Genomic DNA, 19,497 nt, shown 5'->3' with positions numbered 1-19,497 from the left:
ATGAACAAGCTACATTTTTATCAACAGATCATGGAATATAATCAAGTTCAACAATTGGATGTGTTAAAAAAAAGTTCCTGTGCTGAGATAATTTTATAAATGTTCCCCTATGTAATGGCTGTGTCTGACATGGTCTGGGACATTGTCAGAACTGTTCCTGGGTGGGGAAGGAAGCAAAAGAGAGTATACAGACAGGACAGTGTGGGATCACAGCTGATTCTTTCTGTGAGATAAAGCATCTGTTACTTGTTAATCAACACATTCCTACCTCACAGAAAGCAACAGCTGTGATCCCCTTCTGTCCGGTCTGTATACTGTCTTTTGCTTCCACCCCACCCAGGAGCAGTTCAGCCATTACACCGTACATAGCAGGGGCAAATTTATAAAAATTATCTCAGCACATGAACATTTTTTAACACATCCAGTTGTGCAACTTATTTTTATTCCAAGATTTATTGATTAAAATGTACTGTGTCCGTGGGAAACCTCCTTTAAATATCTTTGCCTGCCCTTTATTTTGATATATCCCTTTTTTGTTACCTTCATTTTTTTTTTAATAATTAGCAATCTTAGAATATCATCCTTTGCATAATGATTTTTTAATATTTATTAATATTTAAATCCTTACATACACCCAACACATAATAGTGGGTTTATTACATATGTTAAGACGAAGAATGTTATTCATCTGATGTATTATTTCCATCCGGTGTCTGAGTAGTCTTAGACACCTCCAAAAGATGAATCGTATTACTATCCTTCCCTTTGGCAATTAGGTGATTTTTCCTTATAAATCTTACTTTTTTCATTTTTTAATATAATTTATGTATTAAAAAAATGAGAAGACTTGATCAAAGCTTTTAAAGTTACTGATTTCATATTCTTGAAAGTAGTTCTATCCTTTCCTCCTTAACTTATTTTCCCACTTATATTTAACAAAATTCCCAAATATTCTCTAATTATGCCCATTTATTTTATGCAAGACATACATTCTCTAAATATACCCATTTATGTTGTACAAGATCAATCTATTTTGACAAATACATTACCTGGTTCATTATACTACCATCTTCTTTTATCGCCTCTGTTAGTTGACTCATACCACTTTGATTTTGACCATTCTTTCAAAGTGACATGGCCACTAAACCCAGTGTTTGGCTGCAGTGATGTCAACATACATCAGCCCTGCAGACAAACAAGAGACCAGAAAAGGAAACTCTGCGCTGGATCTAGGGAGGTGACAACACTTAAGAAACCTTAAAACCCCTTAATTTAATTTCCCTTTCTATGTTTTGCCAACAGGAGTCTCTGTTTCCTGCTCGTGTGATTTATGATCTCCTCTTCTTCTTCATTGTTATTATCATCGTTCTGAATCTAATTTTTGGTGTTATTATTGATACATTTGCCGATTTGAGAAGTGAGAAACAAAAGAAAGAAGAAGTACTGAAGACTACCTGCTTTATATGTGGTAAGCAACAGCAAATCTTAGTAAGCACGGTCTAAATCACGGAGATGGGTACTTTAAAGATTGAAATTAAAAATGGTTGGAGCAACTATCACAGGCTCCTATTTCTGCTAATAAAATACTCCACAAAATCCAGGTGAGATTTATAATTCAGAAGACGGCAGGATGTGAACTTTATGTTGCAGATTTTACTACTAAAAATGCAGAGTTTGAGTCTCCGTTATTGATGATTACTGTATAATTGCTTCCAACAGTAATGAAATGCAAGACAATTTTATCTTTTAGACCAGGTTATATCAGATCTAATATATCTGTATATCCAATATCCAATCTTATAGAATAAGTATTTTCTACCTAATAAACTGCAGAGACCGTCATGGCCAAAGTCAATACAAACATTCATATATTTTATTGTTTTGGATATTAGATGAACTATTTAGCTGGAAGAAACTGCTCAATACATCTTCCAGTAAGGGCAGAGCAGCAATAGTAGTACATTTAAGTGGTTTGTGACATTTTAAGAGAGGAAGAGCAATTACTGGGTGGACAACTACCTCCATAGTTATCTTCCAAGCAGTCATATAACGACAGGTATAACTATAAGGCTATGTGCACACGTTGCGGATTTTGATTCGGATCCGCAGCGTTTTTGGACTCGCGGAATTGCATCAAATCTGTAGTGTAGTGCACAACCAATGTTAATCTATGTGAATCCAGAATTTGGTGTACACATGCTGAGGAAAAATCCATGCGGATTCGCAGAATTTATTTTCCGCAGCATGTCAATTCTTTTTGCGGATCTGCAGTGTTTCTGCACCCATTGACTTCTATTGAGTCAGTCAAATCCGCAGCAAAACAGCAGGTGTAAAAAGATCTGCGGATTTGCTGCGGAGTTAAGTGCGAAAAACGCTGCAGAAAGGGAGAAGAAAGTGTGGGTGGAGACTATGTGTGGGTGGAGACTATGTGTGCAGAGAAGATGTGCGTGTCGGTGTCTGTGTGCAGGGGTCTGCGGGTGTGTGTGTCTGTGTGTGCGGGTCCGTGTGTAGGCAGGCATCTTCCAATGGGACTACTAGTCCCATCCGGATATGTCTGCTGTCACATAGAACAGTGACCGCATTAGCCGATGAAGGGATAGTAGTCCCATCAGACGATGGCTGTGTTCAAGTGTAAAAGATACAAAAACACATACAGTACATACATATACACATACAGTACATACATATATACACACAGTACATACATATATACACACAGTACATACTCACCATACAGCTAATCCCCGAAGTCCTCAATCGCCTGCAAAAAAATAAAATAGTTAACCAACAGTATACTCCCTATTCCGATATAATCCATTTAATAACGAGTGTCCAACGACTATCTCCCCTGTAGAGCTGTCACATCAGGAGATGTGACTGCTCTATAGGGGCTCCAGTAATACAGTCACTTGCGGCACCGCTGCGTGAGAAAATTCCCATGCAGTGGTGCTGTAAAGTGAGAGTATGAACTCCGATGATACACTACTGGAGTATTATCTCCGGTCAGTGTGTCATCGGAGGCCCTTGTAGAGCGTTGCGGTCTCCCGATCTAACAGCTCTACAGGGGAGATCATCGTGGGATACTCGTTATGAAATGGATTACATTGGAACAGGGCGTATACTGTTGGTTTGTTATTTTATTTTTTTGCAGGAGATCGAAGGCGTTGCAGGAATTAATAAATATAATATATATAAATATAATAAATATGGGAAACTGTGTGGTGTTTTATTTCATTAAAATACTTTATTCTGGCTGTGTCTTTATTTACAATACAACTATAGGATTAGTAATGGATATGTGTCTTATTGACGCTTCTCCATTACTAAGCCAGGCTTGATGTCACCTTACAATACAAATCAACCCCCCCCAACTATTACCCCTCTTGCCACCACTACAGGGCAAATGGGAAGAGCGAGGCTAAGTGCTGGAATTGGCGCACCTTAGAGATGCACCATTTCTGGGGTGGCTGAGAGCTGGTGTTTGTAGCCGGGGGGGCCAATATCTATGGTGCTTTCCTAGGCTATTAATATTAGCCCGCAGCTGTCTGAATAGCCGTTGCTGGTCATTAATTATGGGGGAACCCCACATCATTTTTGGGGTGGCTCCCCTAATTTAATAGCCAGTAAAGGCTAAGTATACAGTTGTGCTCTGATATTAATAACCTGGGAAGATCCATGGGTATTACCCCTTTCCCAGGCTATAAACATCGGCCCCCAGGCGCTGGCTTTCCCTCTTCTGGTTTCGAAAATTGTGCGGGAGCACACGCAATTTTTTTCAATTTTTTTTAAAAAATTAAACAGATATTGCTTTTAAGGCCGGTGTCACCCCTGCAAGAAACTCGCACAAGTCTCGCACCTCAATACCCGGGACTGCCGCCGGCACTTGGGACCGGAGTGTGCGGCTGCATGTATTTCTATGCAACTGAATCGCTCAAGTCCAAGTGCCGGGAATTGATGCAAGAGATTCGCACGAGTTTCTTGCAAGTGTGACCTCGGCCTTAGGGTATGTTTCCACGGTCAGTATTTGCTGCAAATTGGATGCTGCATACAGCCGCAGTGTCCAGATGTTACAGCATAGTGGAGGGGATTTTACGAAATCCCATCTCCATCTCTGCGTTCAAAGACGCAAGTGGCAGAGCTGCATATACGCACATGCGGTGCGTCTTTCTAGACTGCACCATGTCTGTTAATCTTGCAAAGACGCTCAGTCTCCAGAAGATAAATAGCACCGTTCTATGTGTAGGATGCGGTGATTCCCCATGGTTCAATGAACACATGCGGAATCACATCGCATAGAAAAGCCGGCAGCGCTTTGGATGGAGCGGGTATCTGCTGCTTCCAAAGCGCTGCATATCCGGACCGTGAAAACATACCCTAAAGGCTCATGCCCACTTGCGCTGAAATTAGATGAATTCAATCCGATAGAAGATCTGATTGAATTCGGACCAATGTTAATCAATGATTGTGTGCTCATTTGTGTGTTTTTTTCAGCTCGGAAATCACAATCGGGCTGGAAAAAAATTGCAGCATGCTGCGAGTGTCATCAGAAAACGGATCGCATCCCGCAATAGAAGTCAATGGGTGTGATAAAATCCACACAGCACTCGCACCATGCAAGTGCTGTGCGATTTTTACGCATCATTGTCCTTTGAAAAGCCAGCATTTCATATGCGGCTAATGTAAAGATGGGAAAATTGTGTTGTTTGATTTCACTAAAAGACTTTATTCTGGCTGTGTCTTTATTTAACCCTTTGACTACTATAGGATTAGTAATAGATAGGTGTCTTATTGAAACCTCTCCATTACTAAGCCAGGCTTGATGTCACCTTGCAATACAAAGGTGACATTAACCCCCTATTACCCCATATGCCACCTCTACAGGGCAGTGGAAAGAGAGGGGCTAAGTGCATCTTACAGATGTGCCATTTTTGAGGTGGCTGAGCAGTGTTTGTAGCCGGGGGGGGGGGGGGGGTAATAACCTTGGTCCCTTCCTAGGCTATGAATCTCAGCCCGCAGCTGTCTGCATAGCCTTTTCTGGCTATTAATTATAGAGGGATCCCAAGTCATTTTTTTGGGGGGTCACCATATTTTAATAGCCAGTAAAGGCTAAATATACAGCTGCGGGCTGAGATCTTGGTATTAACCCCTTCCTAAGTTATAAACATCGGGCCCCAGTCGCTGGCTTTCCCTCTCTGGCGCAGAAAATTGTGCTGGAGCCCACGCCATTTTTTCCCCAAAAAAGATTAATTTATTAAATACATACATGTCCCCTAATTTGCACACACACGATACTTTTTATATTGGTCACTGACATCTATATATCTAACTACTCTTCATGGATTTACTGTATGTAATCCATCTCTTCTATCCTGTCGGCTTCTGATTGATTTTACAGAAGCCGACAAATGAATTACCGGCTTTTCTTCTGTCTATCTGTCTATGAAATATAAAGATATATACACTGCTCAAAAAAATAAAGGGAACACTTAAACAACAGAATATAACTCCAAGTAAATCAAACTTCTGTGAAATCAAAGGAAGCAACACTAAGTAGTGCTCAGTAGTGTGTGTGGCCTCCACGTGCCTGTATAACCTCCCTACAATGCCTGGGCAAGCTCCTGATGAAGCGGCAGATGGTCTCCTGAGGGATCTCCTCCCAGACCTGGACTAAAGCATCAGCCAACTCCTGGACAGTCTGTGGTGCAACGTGACGTTGGTGAATGGTGCGAGACATGATGTCCCAGATGTGTTCAGTCGGATTCAGGTCTGGGGAACGGGCGGGTCAGTCCATAGCTTCAGTGCCTTCATCTTCCAGGAACTGCTGACACTCCAGCCACATGAGGTCTGGCATTGTCCTGCATTAGGAGGAACCCAGGGCCAACCGCACCAGCATATGGTCTCACAAGGGGTCTGAGGATCTCATCTCGGTACCTAATGGCAGTCAGGCTACCTCTGGCGAGCACATGGAGGGCTGTGCGGCCCCCCAAAGAAATGCCACCCCACATCACTACTGACCCACTGCCAAATCGGTCATGCTGAAGGATGTTGCAGGCAGCAGATCGCTCTCCACGGCGTCTCCAGACTCTGTCACGTCTGTCACATGTGCTCAGTGTGAACCTGCTTTCATCTGTGAAGAGCACAGAGCGCCAGTTGCGAATTTGCCAATCCTGGTGTTCTGTGGCAAATGCCGAGCGTCCTGCACGGTGTTGGGCTGTGAGCAGAACCCCCATCTGTGGACGTTGAGCAGACCATCCTCAAGGAGTCGATTTCTAACCATTTGTGCAGACACATGCACATTTGTGGCCTGCTGGAGGTCATTTTGCAGGGCTCTGGCACTGCTCCTCCTGTTCCTCCTTCCACAAAGGTTAAGGTCACGGTCCTGTTGCTGAGTTATTGCTCTCCTACGGCCCCCTCCACGTCTCCTGGTGTACTGGCCCGTCTCCTGGCAGAGCATCCAGCCTCCGGACACTACGCTGACAGACACAGCAAACCTTCTTGCCACAGCTCACAATTATGTGCTATATATATATATATATATATATATATATATATATATATATATATATATGTGTGTGTGTGTGTGTGTGTTTTGGTGAACATTTTGTTTTAAAACGATGTGTAAATGACTTAGAGAATTTCTCTATGTAAATGCTCATGTTAAAATCTCATTGCAGTCTGATAGCAATCGCACTGCATTAGGATGTAAATCGGATACTAGGTGCGAAAAATCGGATTGTACTCTCACAAAAAACGCATGACACTCGCAAGGCAATTGCATTGCACTCGTCCTGTTTTCCGGCATCAAAATCGGACCAATTTTTAAATCGCTAGTCTGTCTCCAGCTTAACGCAGATTTTGTGTGTGTGAGTGTGTGTGTGTGTGTCTTTATTTAACTCTTTTATGTACCATTGTATTATGTTCATTACTAAACATCGGGCTTGGTATCATCTATCTATTATTTGTCTACAGTATCTATCTTATCTATTGTCTATCTATCTCTCTCTATTATCTATCTATCTATCTATCTATTGTCTATCTATCTGTATGTGTAAACATTATCTTCAATGGAGTATGTAAATGAAGAGCTTGGTCAAGAAATTACATCACAATTATTTTTTTTTTGTTAAATAATATATTTTTATTTAGCTGACAAAAACTCATAGAAATCCGCATGAAAAAAAACCGCATGAAAATCCGCATCAAAAACGAGTCAAAAACACATCAAATCCGCATGGATTTTTACCTGCATTTTCTGCCAAGAGAGCGAGAATCTGTGCAGAAAATTCCACAGGCAAATCTGCAACATATGCACATACTCTAAAGGCATCTGATTGTAAAAGGTGAGTTAGCAGCAGTTTCCTGTCAGGGGCATCAGACAGTTTCCAGACTAGGGCTTTGAAACCCAGGGAGGCACACACTGCCAACTTCTTGTCTGGAGCTGCAGCTCAGTCTTTCATTAAGTTGTATGTTCGACAGTTGCATAGTGAAAACATTGCAGTAAGGCTAAGTTCACATTAGCCTCTCTGTGCGCAGTGTATCATCTGCATGCGCAAATGCATGCCAAAACGCATTCAAATGCATGATTACTCTGCACTTTTTATTCGCATCAGCTTACGCATGACACCAAAAAAACGCTGCATGTGCATGCGTTTGTGTGTGTTTTTGCATGTGTTTGCGGTTTTTCTGCGCATGCGTTTGAATTTTTAATGAATTTTGTTATGCGGCAAATGCTGTTCCAAGAGATTTTCCTTGACAAAAGCACACCCAATGGGCGTGTCTCATGGGGATTCTGTATATATAGACCCTACACAGTTGAAAGCCTCATCTTTTGCTGCTGTATGCAGCTGCAAGATGGATCTTGGCATGGAGAGCTTCTATCCTAATGTGGATTTGGAATTGAAATTGGCTTTTGCATTTGCTGTGGCTTGTGAAGAAGAAAGAAGAAGAGCAAGATGGAGAAGACGCCGTCATCACTACTGGCCACACCCCATAGTTGAAGTCCGAGAGAGCCGTGGAGCCTACCACTCGTTGTACACCGAGCTGCGTGAAAATCCAGAGACGTTTTTCAAATACACGAGGATGTCGGAACAGAGCTTCAATGAATTGCTGCAATGTTTGCGAGGATCAATCACCAGGCAGGACACACAACTACGTCGAGCAATTCCTGCTGAAGAACTTCTGTTGGTGACCCTGAGGTACATAAGTTTGAAAAACACATGTCCTTTGTATTATTGTTATAACAGTGATGTACATTTTTTTTTCCATTTTCTCTTCGGCATATTCCTGGCTACCGGAGAGTTTTCAGTTCAGGATTGAAGTGTGCACCCTTTGTGAGATTTTTGGAGACACCTGCCGTGCTTTATGTGACGTTCTGCATGCAGAATTCTTCCCCAACCCACAACTGAACTCTGGCTGAAAAATGCAGCAAAATTCAATGAAATTTGTCATTTATCAAACTGTGTGGGGGCTGTGGACGGCAAACACATTCTGAAAACTGCTGGAGGTGGATCCGAGTGTTTAAATTGCAAAAAATACTTTTCGATTGTTCTCATGACGATTGCAGATGCTGAGTGTTGATTTGTCTCCGTTGACGTTGCCTCATTTGGACGAGGAAATGACTCACAGTCTTTCAAAAACTCTGACGTGGGCCAACATTTGTATGGTAATAATTTAAATTTTCCACCTCCACATCCTCTTCTGAACACTGAAGGCCTGCCAATGCTGTTTGTTGTGGTTGGGGATGAGGCGTTTCAAATGTGTGCCAACCTCATAAAACCGTACTCAAGTCGGGACTTGAAACACACCAAAAGGATTTTCAACTACCGACTGACAAGGGCATGAAGAACTGTGGAGTGTGCCTTTGGTTTGCTGGCATCTAAATGGCACATTTTGGGAACACCAATCAATCTAAAAACTGAGACAACTGATGATGTGATCAAAGCATGTGATGTTATGCACAATTACATCCTGGCAAAAGAGCGACAACAATTAGAACTTGACAAACCTGTTGCTAGCACTTTGCAGGATTACCGTGTTCACCCTCTGAGGACTACAGTGGAAGTTGCACAGATGATGGATAAGTTTGCTGCTTACTTTGTTTCGGATATTGGACATCTTGCATGGCAAGATGATATTGGTTTAATACACTTTAAGTAAATGTTATATGTTTGCTGACTTTACTACTAATCAAACACCTCCAGTTAAACACCCGTTACAACTTAACTCAACAATGTAATACGCAACTGTGTGTGTTTTCTCATAAAGAGACAAAGAAAACACAGGGATTGTGCAAACAAAATACAAATTTTATTTAACAACAACCATAATTCATAACCATCTATTTTGCTTTAAACAACAATTGGGTTTATGTTCAGGGTCTGTATGACGGTGAAATATTGTGGACCATGGGGGTGTTGAGCTGTGATGATTGGGTAACACTCGATGATAAAGGGGTTACAGGAGAAGGGGCAATAAATTGAAGGATTGACTCCTGGATGGGACTGGACACACTGGGAATAGACGACACATTAGGAGTTGAATTGTGGGAAGGGATAGACAAATTGGAAGGGAGATAACCAAGGGAAGGTAGTGACATATTAGACAACAGAGACACATTGGGAGCTGAGGGTGGAGATGGTAGGACCATTTTTGGCTGACATTTCTTGCCCCAGGTCTTCATTTTACAGTGTGGCGCCGAGTCAGTAGTGGGAGTTTTTCTGCGTTTCTTTGTTGAATATGTGGGAATTTTAGCCTCTGTGGCAGTGTGCTGGCGTGGTGCTGGACTGCGCAGCGTGGTGGATGCTGCTTTCTGCAGGGGGGGTGCTGCACTCTGGAGCGTGGTGGATGCTGCTTGCTGCAGGGGTGCTGCATTCTAGAGCGTGGTGTAGCTGTGAACTGGAGGAACAGGCCAGTGGTGCTGTGCTTGTTGATGCTGGTAAAATGCGGCCTGTGGATGATAGCTTCAGGACTGCTGCTGTAATGCCTAGCTGTAAGCAGCCTGGCAGGCCTGCATGACATTCAGCAGGAGTTCAGGCATAAGGTTTTCTGACACACCCCTCTCTATTGCTAAAAAAAAAAGGCATCTGTGGACATCCTGGAAAAGTGTGTTCACCTGAGTGAACCCACTGTCCAGTCTATCTCTAATCACCTTCATCCCATCCTGGAAGACCGAGCTTAAGTGAATAAACTTGGGCTTGACTGACATCTCCCAGGCCCTCTGCCGCTGATGAGAAGTCCCAACAAAAGCAGTGGCAGAGGGCTGGGAGAGGGGAAAACCTGATGGACCGGCTGCCTGTTCCCCAGCCTGTGAAGCCTGCCTTGTTGCTCCATCGCTGGTGGATGATTGGGACAGTTCTTTGGCTGGTCGATGAAAGGTCGCTCCAACAGAGGAAGATCCAGGTTGTATAATGCTGCTCCAGGTTCTGTGTGGAAAATAAGACATTCCCCCCAAAATTTTATAGTTTATATAATAGTAAAGCAACAGAAAAGATACTCCCATTCGCTGAGCAACCACAGGCCTCAGAATAGAAAGCATATTGTTGTATTTATATTTCGAGATCTTTGGAGCAGCACCACTTTTAACCCAAATCTCCAGTCTGATATCCTTATTGAAGCGATCCTTCATCGAACGCTAACGAACTTTTACTCTCTTCACTGTGAAGGGAGAAGAAAAAAAATTGTAAAAAAGACACCAACATTTACAGCAAAACAGGTGCGTAAGACCACATTGCAATACTGACTTGTGGCCTTGCATGCTCCCAATCATCCAACAGCGATCTGGCCACTTTTTCCCAGAGTTGTCGAATCAATACAGAGTCGGAATGATTACGATCATGGGGGTCCCATAACGCTACACGCTCTTGAACCAGTCAAACAGTTTTAAAGATACAAAACTGAAAAAAAAATCCAATTACAAGTCTGATAATGAAAAGAATACTTACACCCCGTCTTTCCTCCTCAGGAATTTGAACCTGATGACCCTGGGAAGATTCATTTCCACTTGACTGCTCATCCTCTTCCGCACTGGAAGGTTCCTGTAAAGAAAATACCTGATTTATCACATGTGTAGAATTGCCAGTTAATACATACCAATCAGTATATCAAATGTGATTACATAATCAGTGTCATGTCCACCCTGGGCAGCAGTCATTTCTTCACTGGAGGACATGTTTGAAGAGCAGGCAGCAGTCAAGCGAAACTCTACAGGAAAAAAACAGATAAGAAAAATTGAAGTTATTTAAAAGAGTCAAACACAATGTAGCAAAAGTAAAAGAAAAAAAAAATGTGAAGGCCAATACTTAGATTACAGGCAGTAGTCCAGCAGCACAGAAGCGTGACAGGAGCACAGCACCGGAACAGCAGCACAGCCCGGGGGCAGCAGCACCGTACAGTCTACAAGGAAAAAAAAGGAATACATAAGACGCAAAGTGATGACGGGTGTGAAACTGGGCAGAGTGTGAGACTGGGCAGAGCAACGTAGTAATTGAAAAGTACACACACTCATACTTACACAGGGCCACAGGAGCAATCCAAGACAGGTAATCCCGGACAGGAAGGAGCAATCCAGGCAAGGATTCCAGGACAGGAAAACCACACAGTCTAGAAGGAACAGAAAACAAAACATAAGTACAGAGTACAGAATGCAGTGAGAGACAGACAGACATTTTCAAAGCTTCTATACTTACATCCAAAGTCTTGTGCTCGCATCCAGAGTCTTGAGAGTAATGGACTTCTTGTCTCTAGACCCCCTTTGATACAGCAGGGATTTTGCAGGTTGTGAAATCATTTCCAGGACATGATTAGTGTGAAGAACGCATGCGTATCCAAAGCATGCGTACACATGTCCTTGCGTACCAATGCATTCCCATAAACAGTAATACGTTGTTTTGACGCACTCATCCGCATGCGTATGCACTTAATTGATGCCTCAAAAAATGCAACATGTTGCGTTCGCCTCACACTGCGAAACAACGGATGCGTATGCATCCGCATGCGAACTGATGCTGGCACATGTACCTGCGTACACAATGTTAAATATATTAAAACCTACAAGAGAAAAAGTAAACAAAAACCCTGATGTAACTAAGTAAAAAATCAAAAGTGAATTTAAGTAATACAAAGTTTTTAGTAATACTGTTTTTTTATAAAAAAAAAATAGCACAAAAGTCATCCCACCGCGTCAAGGTAACACAGTGCGCAAAGGTCAGAGAGGCCCGCCACCTGCGCACTGCATTACTTTGCTCTGCCCTCAACAAGGCAGACAAAGTGCACCTGCGCAGGAGCCGCAGCGTGAAGACAAGAAGAGGACGTGATCGTATGAAGATGGGAGGCGCCGGACTCGGACAGCGACGCCCCTGATGCCGGTGGCCTTAGTTTATAGGCCATTTTTGGGGTGACAGATTCCCTTTAACCCCTTCATGACCTTGGGATTTTCCGTTTTTCCATGTTCGTTTATCGCTCCCCTCCTTCCCAGACCCATAACTTTTTTTTTTTTCCGTCAATATAGCCATGAAAGGGCTTGTTTTTTGCGGGATGAGTTGTACTTTTGAACGACATCATTGGTTTTAGCATGTCGTGTACTAGAAAATGGGAAAAAAATTCCAAGTGCTGTGAAAATGCAAAAAAAGTGCAATCCCATGCGTGTTTTTTGTTTGGCTTCTTAACTAGGTTCACTAAATTCTAAAACTGACCTGTCATTATGATTCTCCAAGTCATTACGAGTTCATAGACGCCAAACATGTCTAGGTTTTTTTTTATCTAAGTGGTGAAAAAAAATTCCAAACTTTGCAGAAAAAAAAACTTGTGCCATTTTCCGATACCCGTAGCGTCTCCATTTTTCGTGATCTGGGGTCGGGGAAGGGCTTATTTTTTGCGCGCCAAGCTGACTTTTTTAGTGATACCATTTTGGTGCAGATATGTTCTTTTGTTCGCCCGATATTGCATTTTAATGCAATGTTGCGGCCACCAAAAAAAACATAATTTTGGCGTTTCAAATTTTTTTCTCTCTACGCCGTTTAGCGATCAGGTTAGTGCTTTTTTTATTGCTAGATCAGGCGATTCTGAACGTGTCGATACCAAATATGTGTATATTTGATTTTATTTTTATTGTTTTATTTTGAATGGGGCGAAAGGGGGTGATTTAAACTTTTATATTTTTTTATTTATTTCATATTTTTTTAAAACTTTTTTTTACTTTTGCCATGCTTCAATAGACTCCATGGGAGGCTAGAAGCTGGCATAGCCTGATTGGCTATCATCAGATCGCTCCTGTGTAGCTGAATTACAGGCTTGCTATGAACGCCGACCACAGGGTGGCGCCCACAGCAAGCCGGCACCAGCAACCATAGAGGTCTCAAGGAGACCTCTGGTTATTATGCCGACGCATCGCTGACCCCCGATCATGTGGCGGGGGTCGGTAATTAGTGCATTTCCGGTAATTAAATGCCGCTGTCAGCGTTTGACAGCGGCATTTAACTAGTTAATAGTGGCGGGTGGATCGCAATTCCACTCACCGCTATTGCGCGCACATGTCAGCTGTTCAAAACAGCTGACATGTCGCTTTGATGTGAGCTCACCGCTGAATCCCACATCAAAGCAGGGGATCTGACCTCAGACATACTATCCTGTGCGAGGTCAGAAAGGGGTTAAGGTGGGGTGTATTAAGAATACAGTACATACAGCTTAAAGAATGGATACAAAGTATCCAAGCACACCACTGAGAGGAAATGTATTCAAAGAGTAATTTTATTCAAGAAAAACAATACAAAAAATTCATAAAATTTCATGAATAACAAGTAATCTGATACATGAAAACAAAATGTTCCAAATTATTATGCAAATTGGATTTAAGTGTCATAAAGATTTAACTGTTTTGTTTTTCAAATAAACTCATGGATGGTATTGTGTCTCAGGGCTCAATGGATCACTGAAATCAATCTTAAACACATGTGATAATTAGTCTTCCAGGTGATTTTAATTAAAGGAAAACTACTTAAAAATGATGTTCCACATTATTAAGCAGGCCACAGTTTTCAAGTAACATGGGAAAGAAAAAGGATCTCTCTGCTGCCAAAAAGCATTAAATAGTGCAATGCCTTGGTCAAGGGATGAAAACATTAGATGTTTCCCGAAAACTTAAGAGTGATCATCATACTGTTACAAGATTTGAGGCTGAATCTGAGCACAGACGTGTTCATGCTGATAAAGGCATAATGAGGAAGGTTTCTGCCAGGCAAGTTCATCGGATTAAGAGAGCAGCTGCTAAAAAGCCATTACAAACCAGCAAACAGATATTTGAAGCTGCTGGTGCCTAAGGAGTCCCTCGAACCTTAAGGTGCAGGATCCTTCAAAGGCTTGCTTTGGTTCATAAACCTACTATTCGGCCACCTCTAAACAGTGTTCACAAGCAGAAACGGTTGCAGTGGGCCCAGACATGCATGAAGACTAATTTTGAAACAGTCTTTTTAATGATGAGTGTCGAGCAACCCTGGATGGTACAGATGGATGGAGTAGTGGATGGTTGGTGGATGGCCACCATGTCCCAACAAGGCTGCGACATCAGCAAGGAGGCGGAGGAGTCATGGTTTGGGCCAGAATCATGGGAAACAGCTGGTAGGGCCCTTTAAGGTTCCTGAATGTGTGAAAATGACCTCTGCAAAGTAAATAGAGTTTCAGACTGACAACTTTCTTCCATGGTATAAAAAGCAGAAATGTGCCTTCAGGAGCAAAATCATCTTCATGCATGACAATGCACCATCTCATGCTGCAAAGAATACCTCTGAGTCATTGGCTGCTATGGGCATAAAAGGAGATAAACTCATGATGTGGCCATCTTCTTCCCCTGACCTCAACCCTATAGAGAACCTTTGGAGTATCATCAAGCAAAAGATCTATGAGGGTGGGAGGCAGTTCACATCAAAACAGCATCTCTGGGAGGCTATTCTGACTTCATGCAAAGAAATACAAGCAGAAACTCTCCAAAAACTCACAAGTTCAATTGATGCAATAATTGTAAAGGTGATATCAAAGAAGGGGTCCTGTGTTAACATTCAACTTGGCCTGTTAGGATGATTTGGAGTTAAATAGCTTTTTGTTCAGCGAATGTGACCTCCTAATGCTGCAAATTCAACAAATGAACATTTTCAGTTCTTTAAAACATATCAAATGTTTTGAAATTCTACTGTGCATAATAATTTGGAACTGTGCAGTTTGAGGTTTTATTCATTTTGGAGATTATACTGTTATCATTGGGAGGTTTCTTCAATAAAATTCTATGTATACTCTATCAGGTGATGACTTTTATTAGACTGACTGTCATTTGCACCGACCATTTAGGGAAATCCGAGAAAAATATAATTTGCATAATAATTTGGAACATGGTGTAGAGATATAAGTAAGAGGAAAGAAGTTTACTCAAGTAAGATAGAGATGGTAAGGTGAAAATAGTAACAGGCTATGGGTTGAAAAATAGTAAATCAATCATCTGGACTTATCCTGATGTATAAAGAAACCCCTTACTCAGATAGCAAAAGTGCTTAATAGTTAGACAATAAGGTACTTGCAGTGCAAATTAAGGGATCAAAAACACACAGGATGCCATACAATGAATTAAACACATACCCATCTATTAATGTAGCACCCCTCCGCGATACCACAAACGCCCCGACACGCCTTTCACAGATTGTTTTCTCAAGGGGAGAAAGCAATCCACGAAATGCGCGTTGGGGCGTTTGTGGTATCGTGAACAGGCACTACATTAAAAGATGCATATGTGTTTTATTAATTGTATGGCATCCTGTGTGTTTTTGATCCCCTAATTTGCACTGCAAGTACCTTATTGTCTAACTCTATAAGCACTTTTGCTATCTGAGTAAGGGGTTTCTTTATACATCAGGATAGGCCCAGATGATTGATTTACTATTTTTCAACCCTTAGCCTGTTACTATTTCCACCTTACCATCTCTATCTTACTTGAGTAAACCTCTTTCCTCTTACTTATATCTCTATACATATATCAGATTACTTGTTATTCATGATAATTTATTAAATTTTTGTATTGTTTTTCTTGAATAAAATTATTCCTTTAATACATTTCCTCTCATCCTCTCAGTGGTGTGCTTGGATACTTTCTTAATATTAATACATGAGAGCCTCATTCCGTGTCTCACAGACTAAGGCTGCCGTCACACTAGCGAGTTTTACGGACGTATGAGCGCATAAACTACATCCGTAAATTACACACGGCCCAATGAATCTCTATGGCCCAGCTCCTATCTGCCGTATATTACGCATCCGTAATATACGGTCTTGTACGGCTGTAGAAAATCACAGCATGCTGCGTTTGTCACCGTATTGCGCAAAAAGATCGCCAATGAAAGTCTATGGGGGCGAGAAAAATACGGATTCCACATGGACCAGCAGTGTGACTTACGAGAAATACGCAGCGGTGTTAGTGAAAAGCCGGTAATTCAATTGCCGGCTTTTCATTTCTCCTTCACAAACCCGACAGGATATGAGACATGGTTTACATACAGTAAACCATCTCATATCCCTTTTTTTTTGCATATTCCACACTACTAATGTTAGTAGTGTGTATGTGCAAAATTTGGGTGCTGTAGCTTGTAAAATAAAGGGTTAAATCGCGGGAAAAAATGGCGTGGGCTCCCGCGCAATTTTCTCCGCCAGAGCGGTAAAGCCAGTGACTGAGGGCAGATATTAATAGCCTAGAGTGGGACCATGGTTATTGCCCCCCCTGGCTACAAACATCTGCCTCCAGCCACCCCAGAAAAGGCACATCTGGAAGATGCGCCTATTCTGGCACTTGGCCACTCTCTTCCCACTCCCGTGTAGCGGTGGGATATGGGGTAATGAAGGGTTAATGTCACCTTGCTATTGTAAGGTGAAATTAAGCCAGGTTAATAATGGAGAGGCGTCAATTATGACACCTATTCATTATTAATCCAATAGTACGCAATGGTTAATAAAACACACACACATGATTACAAAGTCCTTTAATAAATTAAAGACACATGTTGTTGTAATATTTTATAAGACTCTTAATCCACCTGAAGACCATCATCCTGAAACAAAGTTAAGAAAACAAACAACAATATTCCATACCTTCCGTCGTTATGTCCCACGATGTAAATCCATCTGAAGGGGTTAAATCATTTTACAGCCAGGAGCTGTGCTAATGCACTCACTCGTGCCTGTAAAACCCCGGGTACTGAATGGAAAGGTGGGTGATCTGTAGTTACCTTGAGTTGCGGTGAGGCGCCCTCTGCTGGATGTCCTCATGAACTGGAGCCTTGGAAAAGTTCCCACGCTCGAGTTCATATGAGGACATCCAGCAGGGGGCGCGTCACCGCAACTCAAGGTAACTACAGGTCACCCTGCACTCCATTCATTCCCGGGGTTTTACAACCATGAGCAGTGCTTTAGCACAGCTCCTGGCTGTAAAATGATTTAACCCCTTCAGATGGATTTACTTCGTGGGACGTGACTGATCATCAGAAGGTATGAGATATTGTTGATTTGTTATTTTTACTTTGTTACAGAACGAGGGTCTTCAGCTGGATTAAGAGAATAATAAAATATTACAACAACCTGTGTCTTTATTTCAGTAAAGGACTTTGTAATAATGTGTGTGTGTTTTATTAACCATTTAGTACTATTGGATTAATAATGGATAGGTGTCATAATTGTCGCCTCTCCATTATTAATCTGGCTTAATGTCACCTTACAATAGCAAGGTGACATTAACCCTTCATTACCCCATATCCCACCGCTACACGGGAGTGGGACGAGAGTGGCCAAGTGCCAGAATAGGCGCATCTTCCAGATGTGCCTTTTCTGGGGTGGCTGGGGGCAGATGTTTGTAGCCAGGGGGGCCTATAACCATGGACCCTCTCTAGGCTATTAATATCTGCCCTCAGTCACTGGCTTTACCACTCTGGCGGACAAAATTGCGCGGGAGCCCACGCCAATTTTTTTCCGGCATTTAACCCTTTATTTTAGCAGCTACAGCGCCCAAATTTTGCACACACACACACACTACTAACATTAGTGGTGTGGAATATGCCCAAAAAAAGGGATATGAGATGGTTTATTGTATGTAAAACATGTCTCATATCCTGTCGGATTTGTGAAGGAGAAATGAAAAGCCGGCAATTGAATTACCGGCTTTTCACATATATCGCGCTGAATTAAATATAAATACAGAATTTATATATATATGTGTGTCTCAATGATATATATATATATATATATATATATATATATATATATATATATATATATATATATATATATATATATATATATATATATATATATATACTGTATATATGTTTTACCCAACATTTGAGCACATAAATCTATTAGATGTCGGTTTTGCAAGCCTGCGAGAAAATCTCGCAGTACGGATGCCATACGGATTACATACGGAGGATGCCATGCGCAAAATACGCTGACACACCCTGCCTACGGATGACATACGGATCACTATTTTGGGATCATTTCTGCGTATTACGGCCGTAATAAACGGACCTTATTTACATACGCTGAGTGTGACGCCGGCCTAACACTGAGAAAGTGACCTCCAGTCCACACAGAAGATACGGTGTGAGCCAGCTGGTAACAACTGTAGTCACGTGATGCAGGAGCGAGACAGAGACCGGTGAGTATTTTAACCCCTTCCCGACATGTGACGGAATAGTACGTCACATGTCGGGACCCCCGCTTTGATGTGTGCTCCGGCGGTGAGCGCACATGAAAGTCGCGACATGTCAGCTGTTTTTTACAGCTGACATGTGCGCGCAATAGCGGCGGGTGAAATCGCGATCACCCGCCGCTATTAACTAGTTAAATGCCCCTGTCAAGCGCAGACAGCGGCATTTAACTACCGCATCCGGCCGTGCGGCCGGATATGAGCGCATCGCCGACCCCCGTCACATGATCGGGGGTCGGCGATGCTACTCCATTGTAACCATAGAGGTCCTTGAGACCTCTATGGTTACTGATCGCCGGTGGCTGTGAGCGCCCCCCTGTGGTCGGCGCTCACAGCACACCTGCAATTCTCCTACATAACAGCGATCTGATGATCGCTGTTATGTAGCAGAGCCGATCGGGCTGTGCCTGCTTCTAGCCTCCCATGGAGTCTATAGAAGCATGGGAAAAGTAAAAAAAAAAAAGTTTTTAAAAATGTGAAAAAAATAAAAAAAATATAAAAGTTTAAATCACCCCCCTTTCGCCCCAATCAAAATAAATCAATAAAAAAAAAACCCAACCTACACATATTTGGTATCGCCGCGTTCAGAATCACCCGATCTATCAATAAAAAAAAAGCATTAACCTGATCGCTAAATGGCGTAATGAGAAAAAAATTCGAAACGCCAGATTTACGTTTTTTTGGTCGCCACGACATTGCATTAAAATGCAATGACGGGCGATCAAAAGAACGTATCTACACCACTATCATTAAAAACGCCAGCTCGGCAC

At 42.1% G+C, this 19,497-nt stretch overlaps 1 protein-coding gene across 2 annotated transcripts in view; it reads left to right on the top strand.

The window, feature by feature from the left end:
* The window catches only part of ITPR3 (inositol 1,4,5-trisphosphate receptor type 3), an 825,364-nt gene that overhangs the window by 703,710 nt on the left and 102,157 nt on the right, over positions 1-19,497 (top strand). For both annotated transcript variants that reach the window (XM_077295501.1, XM_077295502.1), the window contains one exon: positions 1,303-1,468. In XM_077295501.1, coding sequence (XP_077151616.1) covers positions 1,303-1,468 — 166 coding nt within the window. The remainder of the gene's footprint in view (positions 1-1,302; positions 1,469-19,497) is intronic.

Source organism: Ranitomeya variabilis, chromosome 3 (genome assembly GCF_051348905.1).
Source record: "Ranitomeya variabilis isolate aRanVar5 chromosome 3, aRanVar5.hap1, whole genome shotgun sequence".
In the NCBI taxonomy this organism is placed as follows: domain Eukaryota; kingdom Metazoa; phylum Chordata; class Amphibia; order Anura; family Dendrobatidae; genus Ranitomeya; species Ranitomeya variabilis.
This window is presented reverse-complemented; position numbering and strand designations above follow the sequence as displayed.